This window comes from Chlorella variabilis (genome assembly GCF_000147415.1).
Source record: "Chlorella variabilis unplaced genomic scaffold CHLNCscaffold_15, whole genome shotgun sequence".
Classification (NCBI taxonomy): domain Eukaryota; kingdom Viridiplantae; phylum Chlorophyta; class Trebouxiophyceae; order Chlorellales; family Chlorellaceae; genus Chlorella; species Chlorella variabilis.
Window position 1 is genome coordinate 1,133,588 of NW_005435073.1, and position 11,775 is coordinate 1,145,362.

At 68.1% G+C, this 11,775-nt stretch overlaps 2 protein-coding genes across 2 annotated transcripts; one reads left to right on the forward strand and one right to left on the reverse strand.

Annotated features, from left to right (window-relative positions):
- Window positions 1-1,844: 1,844 nt before the first annotated feature.
- On the reverse strand, window positions 1,845-6,334 carry CHLNCDRAFT_136236 (hypothetical protein; the record flags this gene model as incomplete). Its single annotated transcript, XM_005846140.1, has 15 exons — window positions 1,845-1,972; window positions 2,225-2,667; window positions 2,830-2,946; window positions 3,107-3,189; window positions 3,413-3,490; window positions 3,704-3,758; window positions 3,984-4,103; window positions 4,298-4,456; window positions 4,681-4,754; window positions 4,912-5,007; window positions 5,170-5,268; window positions 5,485-5,573; window positions 5,767-5,861; window positions 6,001-6,111; window positions 6,231-6,334. 15 exons carry the CDS (start codon window positions 6,332-6,334, stop codon window positions 1,845-1,847), a joined length of 1,851 nt encoding a protein of 616 aa, XP_005846202.1.
- A 1,531-nt stretch (window positions 6,335-7,865) lies between these two features.
- CHLNCDRAFT_14518 (hypothetical protein) lies at window positions 7,866-9,390 on the forward strand (the record flags this gene model as incomplete). Its single annotated transcript, XM_005845998.1, has 4 exons — window positions 7,866-7,937; window positions 8,248-8,311; window positions 9,010-9,125; window positions 9,283-9,390. Coding segments are annotated over 4 exons (360 nt in total), but the record flags the coding sequence as incomplete, so codon positions are not given.
- Window positions 9,391-11,775: the final 2,385 nt, after the last annotated feature.

An 11,775-nucleotide genomic window follows, 5' to 3' on the forward strand; every position in this document is an offset into this window, starting at 1 on the left:
CACGCGGCGACTTGGGAGGGAAGGTTGGCAGAGGTTCAGCGCTCTCTTCGCCGACAAGGTCGAAGGTCCACACCGTACTGTACTCCTCCTGGGCGCGTGTGCACAGCTCCGCGGCTGTGTGGGAACAGTCGTGCGGCAAGCACAGGTACTGCAGTTCACAGCCCGCTGCATCCCTCGCCTGCATCCCAAAAGGCGAGCCAGGCACGGCGAGAGTGAACAACACGGCGGCGCATGGATCACCACCAACATGCAGCCAGGCGCCAGGCAGCCTGCAGGGCAGCCGTTGGGCGCATCTGCTGCTGGCTGTCGGCGCGAGCGCCCAGACAGTCCCGGCAGGCGCTGACCGCCATTCGTAGGTAGAAGCGGTTGGCCGCGCCGCCGGCAGGCTCCAGGATCCATCGCGTGGCCGGGGTGCGCTCCAGCTCCAGCGAGCCCTGGGCTGGGCCGCAGCCGGTGCTGCCGGCCAGGTAATTTTCGCAGTACTCGCCCGGAGGGTATCGCCCCACGTTCTGCACGGGCAGCCGGTGCAGGGAGGCCAGCGGGCAGTTCTGCCTCGGCGGGAACTGATGCCCAGGGCTCGCTGAGCTGCTGCTTCCTGATGTGGAGGAGCCTCATGTGGAGGTAGAAGAGTTCAAGGTTCAACTTCCCCAACCAACCTGCAAGCTGATGTGCAGGCCCTGCAGGCGGGCGGTCATGTCGGCTCCGATGCCGTTGCGAGGGATGAGCCACCAGCTCTGGCGGTGGCTGCCGTCGTTACGGTGCCAGCCGTCGGGCACATGGCCCCCGCTGCACGGCCGCACGCTCAGGTACGCTGCGGCAGCGGAAGATGCAGGCATGGGAGAGGCGTGGGAGAGGCGTGGGAGAGGCGTGGAAAGCTCTCCTGGTGCTGCCAGCCTTCACAGCAGCGCCATGCCAGTGCCTGCTCAGGGTCAAGGCGTGGCGGGGCGCGCTTGCCTCCATAGCTGCCGCACTGCTCCCGGCCGTGCAGCAGCCGGACGGTGTAGACAGGGTCTGGCGCCAGCCCAACCTCCAGCGCCGGAGCACCTGCACCCCATGGCACTACGCCCCATAAATCCAGCTGCTGGTGCTGGGCGGGCTGTCCAAGCTGCTGTCACGCGAAGGGCTTGGCGCAAGAGGGGCGCAGCACACGCTGGCTACTCAGATGTGTGAGAGCTCCGGGGGTGCGCACCTGTGGCGGCCAGCAGGATGGTAAGCAGCAGCGGCAGGGGTGCCGCTAGACTAGTGGCGCCAATGCTCAGCTGCTGCATGCCTCTGCAGACACAAGAACGTCGGTGTGCACAGGTAAGGGGTGTGCTGACAGCCGGCGGTGTGGTGGCGGCAGGGCGGCGGCGGCTGGCCCGGCTCGCTACCAGCAGGCCTGCGCCAGTCGCCCACGACCTCCGGAGCAGCAAATATCTCAGTTGTCGTTCCCCTGATGCTGCCTTCCAAGGCTCGCCGCGAAGTGCAGACTCACGCTCCCACACTCGTCCATGCGCGCCTCGCGACCAGAGTTGGTGACTAGCATGGGTGGAAGGGCTCTGGGTTCCAGGAAGTCAGAAAAGAGCCCAAACGGCCACGTACGGGCACACGTACCGCCTCTGCCCCCCCACCTTCCAGTTTCCATCTACCCCTTTCAGCTGCCTGAAGCATGCAACGCGCTGCAGCACCGATACACTGGCCCCTCCGATTTAAAAAAACAGGCTGCAGCGAGGACACTGGAGGTGCATCTTTGTCGCGTGTCCGTGTTGGGGGGCAGAGATCTCACCAACGGGAATGGGACCGCAAGATGAGAAGGTATTACACTGGGCACTGGGCACACACATATGAGTGCGGTGGGAAGTGCCTCAGCGCTGCTCAGCCCCCGCCACCGCAGCCGCCTGCTGCGCCAGCGCCAGCTGCTGGACCGCCAGCGTCGCCTGCTGCACCGCGCCAGCAGCGGCGGCCTGCTGAGTGGCTGCTTCCGCTTGCTGCGCTGCACCAGCAGCAGCAGCAGCTTGCTCCGTGGCTGCCGCTGCTTGCTGTGCTGCACCACCACCAGCAGCAGCTTGCTCGGTGGCTGCTGCCGCTTGCTGCGTCCCCGTGGCAGCGGCCTGCTGCTGTGCTACATCCCCAGTGGCAGCGGCCTGCTGGGCCACGCCTTCAGCGGCTGCCTGTTGCACAGTGCCAGCCGTAGCGACGGCCTGGGTGGCCTCTGCTTGCTGTGCCCCAGCAGCCCCAGCCGCACCCTGCTGTGCCCCAGCGGCAGCTGCTTGCTGGGCGGTTGCCGCTGCATCCCGGGCCGTGTCAGCAGCCGCCGCCTGCTGTGTCGCACCCGCAGCCGAGGCCTGCTGTGACGCATCAGCCGTCGCTGCCTGCTGCGCTGTGCCAGAAGCTACCCCTTGCTGCTGTGCGCCTGCAGCCTGTCCTGCCGCCGCGCCTGCCGTCGCCCCTTCCTGATGCTGCTGCAAGGCTGCGGCAGCCGCTTGCGCAGCGGCGGCGGCATCGGCAGCCGCCTTTGCAGCCGCGGCAGCCTGCGTGGCAGCCTTCTCCGCCGCATTTGCATGCTGCTGCGCCCCGGCCTGCTGCGCCTGCGCTGTGTCGCCTGGCGGCAGGGGTGGGCTGGGCCGCGGCGGCTTGGGCGAGGGGGGAGGCTTTGCAAACTCCACAGCACCAGGCTTGCAACGGAACCTGCAACTCAATCACGCATGGACCGGTTCTCTCATGGTGACTGCGCCCACCCTGCCCGTAACGCGCTGTGTGCTCCCCTTTCCCATTGCACAGAAGCAGCACTGTGCCACGCGCCCCCATGCCATGCACCGTGCCCACCACTCCCGGCCCGCCCTGCCGCACCTGAACACGCGCCCCTCGTGCTGCCCGCTGGTCACAAAGTGCTCCCAAATGGTCTCGGGGCCCCACACCGGCAGGTCTGGGTTGTGTGCCTTGTAGAACTCAAAGTCGAAGCAGGCGCTGCGGGGTGGGCAGAGGGGCAGGGCACAGCGAGACACAGCACGTGGCGCGCGCAGGCCAATACACACGCATTGGCTACAAGAGCACATGTAAGCAGGCCCACCGCCTCCACCGCATCAGCACAGCACTGGCGGTCATGGCGCGCAGCAGCGCCGCTCACTGCCCGCGCGCCCTCATGTTGAGTATCTTCATGTTCCTCAGCTCCGTCTTCTTGGTCGTGTACTCGTTGTCGGTCAGGTTGAACTGAGACGGGCCGGGGAGAGGGAGGAAAGCGGAGAGGGAGCATGTGGTGGGACAACAGGTGCGACACTGGCAGTTTGGCAGCAGCGTGGGGAACAGCGGCGCAGGCACATGGCAGGGGCAACCAGTGGGGCGCAGGGGCCAGCCAAGCCTGCTCAAGCGCATGGCAGACCCAGCCCCTACTCTGTATGCGCCCCCGACCAAGCAACCAGCCACCTGGCCCCACCTTGTGCCGCGCCCAAATGCTGTACTTTTTTGCGTGGGTGGCGGTGGCCCACTGAGCCTCCAGCAGAAACTCCTTGACCTGCGGTGTGTGGGGCGGGCAGGTGTGCGAGTAAGCCAGGGGTGGTGGGGGTGCGGGTGGTGGGGTGCGCACGGCAGGCGTGAGCGCATCTTGGAAGGCAGCAGCAGCAGCAGCAGCAGCAGCAGCAGCACTAGCGGCACCGCAGGGGCGTTGGGCCTGACCGCTGCCTGGTATTATTCCTGCCCACAGCTGCCTTGCCTTGACAAACATGACCTCAAAGGGCGAGATGTTGATGCCGTCGTACATGTGGTCGGCATACGGGTTGATGCTGCGGTGCGCGTGTGGGGGGGGATGGTGGTGGTGTGCGAGGGGGACAAGGGGAAGGAAAAGGGGAGGAGGGCTGGTGTGATGGGGCGGGATTGCGTGATGCGATGCTCCAAGCAGCCAGACTAAACCCACCCACACTGCACCGCACAATCCAGCACCCTGGCGGGCCATGCAGGCCAGCGGCATGGCCCCAGGCCAGCACCCGGCCCCACCCAGCGGCGCTCACCCCGCGTTGCAGCCCCAGTGCGACTTGTCGCGCCAGTCCACCCCCTGGTACCGCAGCATCAGGCTGTCGATGTTGTAGCCGGCGTTGAGGATGGCGGCGCTGCTACCCATCTCGGCGTACCTGCGGGGCGGCAGCGGCAGGGCAGGGCAAGCGAGAGATGGGGCAGGGCAGCAGCACTGGCGATGGTGGGGAGAGCAGCGCAGCAGGCGCGGCAGACAGCAGCCAGCGCGGGACCGCCAGCCTACGGCAGCGCAATGAGAGTGGCTCATCCGTTGACATCGGATGCTCCGCCGCGGCGGCCTGCCCCCTCTCACCAGATGGCGTCGTGGATGGAGCGGTAGCACTTGAGCACGCGGCCGTCCTGGTGCAGCAGGCGCAGCCCCACCTGGTCTGTGGCCACCACATAGCTCTGCACGTGCGGGTTGCGCCGCATCTCGCCGCTCAGCACGCCGCCCTTGTTGGCGCCCTCGCAGCTGCAGATGCAGGGCGGGCGATCGGGGGTGGTGGTGCGGTGTGGTGGGTGGCGGAGGGCAGGGAGGCCTGGTCTGCTCAGCTGCGCCGTGTGTAGAGCAGCAAACTACCACGAAAGGATGCCCCTTCGGCAGGCTCCGCGCAAGCCAGTGCTGGGGACCAATCCGCGTGCCCCCGCCCTCCCAGCCACCCACCCCTGCCTGCCCACCCTCCCCCACAGCCTCACCTGATGGTGGCGCCCACCAGCTTGGTGGTGTCGGTGATGCGCCGCGTCAGCACCTGGGACCAGTGGATGCTCCTCTGCAGCCAGCCAGGCGGCAGCACGACAGCGCCGCCACGCGTCACGAGCAGGGCCTGGGCGCAGGGCGGCGGCTGCTGGCCCGCGATGCATGCGCCGCCATGCACGCGACAGGCAGGAGTTTGCAGGGTGGGCAAGGCGCCGGGCTGGGCACCGCACCGGCCAGTAGGAGGGCAGGAAGGGGCCCCTGACGGAACTGTTGAGGAAGATGATGAACTGGTAGCGCGCGGTATCCACCACCCGCATCTCTATGGCCTGCACGCCGCACGCGCGGTCAGCACCAGCCAGCCTCCTGCCCCCGGATCCGTTGACCGCTGACCGCGGCCGGCCCCAGAGGGAGGGAAGTCCACCAGGCCGGCCTAGCCCTACGCAGGCAGGGCGGCAGGCGCGCAGCTGCCACAGCGCAGGGCCACCCACCCATCCAAAGGTGCCCCAGTCGTAGCACTCGTTGGGGTGCGGCACCGCATGCACGTTGTCGGGCAGCGGCGGCAGCTTGGTGTCCAGCACGCCCTTGCCCTGCACCGGCGCGTGGCGGCGGCGGCAGCACCCAGCAGCTTGGGGCATTACACCCGGCAGCGGCAGCCCCAGCCACTGCCAGCCAAAGCCCATTCTCGCTAGCAGCCCCTCTCATCCTCCTGCATCCACACACACACACACACACACACACACACACACACACACACACACACACACACACACACACACACACACACACACACAGGGCCAGCCCACCTCCTGCACCACGACGAGGTAGTCGCAGCCGTCATTGGGCCTCACCCCAAACTCCAGAAAGTACTGCAGGTTGCGCTCGTACTCCACATCTGCGGTACGGCAGGCGGCGCGGGTGGCGCAGCCATGGCACGGCAGCAAGGCAGGGCGGGCGCGCACAGCCAGACGGGTGCACAGGATGGGCGCAGGCACGCAGCCGGGCAGGCGCAGCCCTGCGGGAAACGAACGCAGAGCAGAGGCTGCCTGCCCCGTGCCTGCTGCCCGCAGCGGCGCCGCGCCGCCCACCTGTGTGCGCATACACGTAGATGACGAGGGTGTGGGCGGTGCCATCCCCGAAGCGGTGCATGCCGTGCATGCCGCTCAGCGAAACGGTGTGGATGCTACGGGCGGGCGGGTGGAGCGAGGCGCGGGGCTGGGTTGTTGGGCCCGCCGGGCTCGCTCGCTCGCTGATGCAGAGCGTCAGCGGCCTGGGCTGCTGCTGCAGCATGCGTGTGCAGGCGCGGCCCCGGCCCCCCGCACCTGAAGGTGTTGTGGGTGGTGAACAGCACATAGGCGCAGAACAGGAAGGCGGCGCCCACCATGGAGGCAGCAAGCCCCAGCCGCACTCCTGGCGCCTTCTGCCCCTTACGCCTGCGGCTCAGCGAGGCAGGGGGGAGGGTAACCACGCCGCACTGCGACACTGCGAGGAGTGGCAGCGCAGGCAGGCAGGCAAGCAGGGCGGAACGCGGCAGGTCGGCAGCAGCACCCACCCGGCCCGGGGCTTGCTGAGCGTGCTGTCCCGACTCCGCCCGCTCTCCATGTTGTCTACGGAGTGGCTGACAGCCTGCTCAGAGAACCCCACTTGCTTCCCCATGGCGCCGGCCTGCCACTAGCGGCGGCGGCCGCTGGCGGCGGTTGTGGCGGGGCGAACGGCCCGCGACTGCTGGGCGTGTCCCGCCTTGCCAGAACGGCCCCAATGGAGGGGGTCTCCCTGTGCGAGCTGCGGCAGGGCAGTGCCCAGAGCACAATTGGAGTTAGGCGTAATCGCTGCTGTCCAGCCGTCGTGCTGCTCAGCTTCCTGCCTTCCTGATCGCTGCAAAAAGAATGGCGATAGGCTGGGAGAGGGAGGGAGAAGGGAGGCGACCCAGCAGCACGAGGAGGAGAGAGCCTGCAGCTGAACTGCGCCGTGCAAGCAACATCAACGGATCGCCCCGCCAATGCGCCAATGCCCCGAAAATCGGAGCAGGGCGGTACGGTACAATCATGGCGGGAGAGGAGGGCTCCCTTCCTGCAACCTTGATCTCTCTGCAACCTTTTGCTTTTTGCCAATCAAGCCACCATGCCTACCTGAACGACCTGTCGGACCCTGTTTTGATTTCACAAAAATGTGTTTCAGAGGCTGAGCTGGGGGAGAGGCAAATTCACCAAAGAGCAGCCTCCCCATGCACCCTGCAACGCTGTTAACTGCTGCATGGAGCGCGAGCGGCCTCCCCACTCAGCCCGCCCGCCGCCCGGCTCCCCCCGCCTGGTGCCGCAGGCATAGGGCGGTGCCCGGGTGTGCCGCCATTGTGCAACACGCCCAGTGCCAGAGCTGTGCCAGAACATGTTTGTTTTGAAGAAGCTCTCCCAATTGCAACTCCATAATCACGCACAGGAGCACCAGGGGACCTCAGGCGGTGTAAGCAGCGGGCCGCCCGTGCCTTAGGCGGCGGCGGCTTCCCCTCGTGGGCTGCTTCTGGCAGCATTATGATGCTCTCCTCTCGTGTGCAGTAAGCACTGCCGCTGCTGCAGTTCCCCTCTGCCACCTCGCCCAGACATGTGCCCTGCGAACGCCCCTGGCTGAATTGCCAAGAGTCTCAAGAGGCTGCACAAAGCACAGGCTACCGCCCGATCGGCGAAACAAGCTTCCTGCCCCAGCTCTGTTGCTGCCTGCCCGAGTTTCGCGCCCGCCCGGGTCCTTGCATGGGACCTACTTGGACACCCGCCGGGCCTGCCTCGCCCTCTAGTCGGGCTTTCTGCACCCGGGGAACAGGTGGGACCACAGCCCAGCTGCCGCCGCGGCATGCAGCCTGCATGACCCGCCCATCGAGGGGGCGTGAGCAGCTGCAGCCGGAGCTGCGCTGTTTTCTCATGAACCAGCGTGTCAAGGATGCTTGCACAGCCGGCGGAGGAGCAGCCCAGCCCTGGCACCACGGCAGCAGAGGCCTCCGGGCCCAGCACAACCCCAGCGCACGGCTGGAAACGCTGGGCCAATGCCCCGGTGCCGCCTGCCGCGGCGCCAGGCCAGGCAGCAGGCGCCCCGGGGGAACGCCACGTCGCCGCCGACCGCGTCGCCGCCGCTGCCCGCCCGCCGGCCAGTTGCCTGCAGGAGCGACGGCAGGATGGTGCAGATAGGCAAGAAGGTGGCCGCGGGCCCCAAGAAGGGCAAGAAGGCCCTGACCTTCACCATTGACTGCGCAAAGCCTGTGGAGGACAAGGTGCGCTGGCCGCCGCTGGACCCGCGCGGGTGTCGCGCTTGCACCGCTGCTGGGGAGGCATGGGCAGGGCAGGCACGCCACGTGCGCCGGCAGCGCGTCGCCGGCAGCAGCAGCCGCCCAGCTGCAGCTATGAGGCAACCGGGCGCAGCACAGGCCAGCAAGCGGCGCCGCGCGTCGCGAGCGCGGCCACATCCCGTGTGGCACTTGTGCGAATCGCACATCCATCTGCACTGGGCTGCCGCACGCGCGCCGTGCTGCTGACTCTGCTGCTGCCTGCACTGCACCGCACCGTACCTCACTGTACCCGCAGATCATGGAGATTGCTTCCTTTGAGAAGTTCCTGGTTGACAAGATCAAGGTCGGCAACAAGACTGGTGAGTACTTGGTGTTGCTGCCTGGTCGGGCTGCTGCTGGGCTCGTGCTGGACGGGAGGCATGGGAGTTGGTCGCTGCCGCCGCCTGCTGCTTGTTTGGGCTTGGCTGGCGGCGCAGCAGCAGCGATGCCCAGCCACAGCGACGGCAGCAGCAGGGATAGCAGGCGCAGCACGCCGCAAGCGGCTCCGCGGCGAGCCTGGCTGGTCTCGTGGCTGTGACACATGGCAGCGGGGTGCATGGCGGCAGCAGGGCGCATGGCGGCTGCGCTGGCGCATGCACAGCTGCGTGGGGCAAAGAGCAGGGACTGGGGCGGCAGCCTTGGAGGCAACGGGCGGCAGCCAGCCCTGGGCGAGGTGGCAGCGCCAGCAGCAGGATCCATGCGGCCGGTGCATGTGTGCCGTGCGGCACAGCAGCCCTTCCGTCGGCGGCAGCATGCGCGGCTCGCAGAGGCGGGGCGGCCAGCCCACGTGCGGTGAAGCAGCCGCGGGCAGCGCGCGCGGGCGCAGCGCGTGGCAGCAGCCGCTCGGCTGCCAGCCTGCGCCCCAGCCTCTCGACAGCCCCAGGATCTCTTCCACCTTGGAAAATGATGCTGCCGCCGCCCCCTGCTGCACACACTCCCTGCTAGGCACCATGCCCTCGGCCCCCTAACCCTCCCTCCCCTCCCTCCCGCTCCCCCTCCTGCCCCGTCCACCCCGCAGGCGTGCTGGGCGACAACGTCAAGGTGAGCCGCGACAAGACCAAGATCACGGTGACGTCGGAGATCGCGATGAGCAAGCGGTACCTCAAGTACCTCACCAAGAAGTACCTGAAGAAGGTGGGCGGCAGCTGGGTGTCGCGGCGGCCCCGCACCGGTGGCTGCCGCGCTGTGGCTGCTGCGGGCCTTGCCGGGCCGCACAGGCATGAGCAGATAGATGCTGGCGTGCCCCTAGCACCCCTCACCCTCCCACCCCTCCCCTCCCTCTCCCTCACAGCACAACGTGCGCGACTGGCTGCGCGTCATCGCCTCCAACAAGGACCGCTCCGTGTACGAGCTCCGCTACTTCAACATCGCAGACCAGGCGGAGGATGAGGATGAGGACGAGGAGTGAGGCGGGGCCCGGGCACTGTGGGGTGCGCCCCCGCCCCCCGCCCCCCGCATCACACACGCGGAGCGAATGCAGTGCGCTGCTCCCGGCCCCTGTGGCGCCTTGCGGATGTAAGGCACACCATAGCAGAGAGCAGCTGGCGGGCCGCTGTGGAGTTGCGGGGAGGCGCTGTGGAGCAGAGCTGGAAAGCACACCGCAGCTGCTGGTGGCGATGCACAGCAGAGAGGCGCGCTGCAGCAGCTGGGTTGGGGAGTGTGGCTTACAGGCGTGGGCGGGCGGCGTGCAGGGCTGTGGCCTGCCGCCGTCACAACCGCGGCTCCCCCGCTGGGCCCAGGCCGTAGGGCGCGGGCGCTGCAGCTGCTGCCGTGGATGAGAGGCCTGCCGTGGCCGGGGGCTGCGTTACACTGCTGCCCCCTGGATCGGGCGTGGCTGCTCTCAGCGCTTGGCTGCTGCTGCGCAGTATGGCCGTCTCGGGCCAGGGCCAGGGGACTGTGCAGTCAAACCACGGAATCCAGGGCGTGTCTGTGGGGAGGGACGCATGGGATGCGGGCGGGCGCATGAGTGCAGCTTCGTGCAGCTAAGCAGCATCCACCCCACCGCCTGCCTTGCCCACCCCATGCTGCGCATTATGAATTGAGTGCCCACCTGAGCAGAACTTGAGCGCAAAGGGGTCTGCCGCCCAGAAGGCGCACACCATCTGCCCCGTCTGGTTGCTGGACACGGGCAGGCAGCCGCCGGGGGGCCTCTGCGTGGACTTGAAGAAAGGGTCCAGGCCGTATGCGCCCACCCCCTGCACAAACACGGCGGCGCCCAGCGCCAGCGCCAGCCCGGAGGCAGGATGGTTGAAGGCGGCCAGGCTGGCCAGCGCCCAACCCAGCGCGTAGTGGTGCAGGTGGAGGTCAAAGGCGCCGCTGGCGGGCAGCGCGGCCATCCAGGCGCCAAAGTAGGCCAGCAGCGCCAGGCGGGGCAGCAGGTAGAGCGCCAGCCCGCGCCACCGCGCCCGACGGCGTCGCCGCCGACGCCGCTGCTGGGCGCCAGGGATGCCGCAGCGAAGGCTGCGCGTGGTGCCGCTGCAGCTGCTCCTCCCGCTGCCGTCTCCTTGGCTAGGAGCCCCTGGCCAGCAGGTGATGCTCCAGCCAGGGGAGCTGGGCTCCTGCGCGGCCGCCTCATCCACGCCCATGCGGACTGCCGCGTCGGCTGCGGCAATGCTGCTGCTGCTGCCCTTGCTGCGACCGCGGGCAGGCGTGGAGCCGTCATACCCTCCTGCCTCCATGGCCAGCCAGAAGTGGAAGAGGGTGGCTGCCGTGACCGCCGACCCAGCTGCAGGCATGCGGGTGGAGCAGAGAGGCGCAGGCGCTCATGCTCGTGGTCTGCCGACCGATCGTGGGTGTGAGCCAGAGCCAAGTCATGCTATGCCTCCTGGGGAGCAGCGGGCCCCGCTCACCAAGCGCCAGCACCGCAATCATCCCCGGGCTCGCCGCCACCCCGCCGCTGGCCAGGCTGCTGTGCAGCGCCGGCAGGTTGCTGAGGGCGGAGTAGGCTGGCAGCGCGGTGGCATAGGCCAGCCACAGGTAGGCGCGCCGCCGGCTGGCCAGCCAGGCAAAGCGCGCGGGCCTGGTCACACCCGCCAGCCAGCCCAGGCCGCCGCCCACAAAGGCCAGGGAGGTGAGGGTGGAGTAGACCTCTGACGCGTCCACGGCGTCGCAGTCGTACGGCAGGCCTCCGGCGCACAGCCCGCGCTGGAAGCCGTAGCCGGCGCACAGCAGCGCCAGCCAGCAGGCCTGTTGCGGGACGCAGGAGGCGGAGTGACGCAGCATGGCGACGTCACAAGTCCCTATATGCAGCCTGCCCGCGCTTCCCACAGCACCCTGCACCTCTCATGTGCAAGCATGGCTCACCAGGCGCATGAAAGTGCCAGCTTGCTCCAGCGCAGCGTCAGGCAGGTGGGCGGGCACCCCCGCTGCCACCGGCGCCGCTGCTAGCACTGCCTCAGGCTGCTGCGGCGGCGGCTCCAAGACGAGCTGCACGTGACCGTGTGCTGCTGGGATGCTGAGCCCGTCCGCAGGAGGCAGGCCCTGTGTTGCCCCCTGATGTGGCACCCTCCCGATTGGGCAACCCCCGCCCCCGCTCGCTCCTGGCAGCCCGCGCGGCGCTCCCCTCCCATACGTGAACTGACCCCATAGAGCCATGTTTGAGGGTTGAGCGGGGCGGAGCGGGGCTGCTTGCACACGTGATGGCATGCACGCTTCAACGCTCCCGCTGTCATCTCACCTCTCTAGCGTCAGAAATACAACTCTTACAAGCCAACCAACACGAACAGAGAGACCGAACAACAGAAATGAACAGGAAATATGAAGCCGCCACAGGCGGCAGCACCTC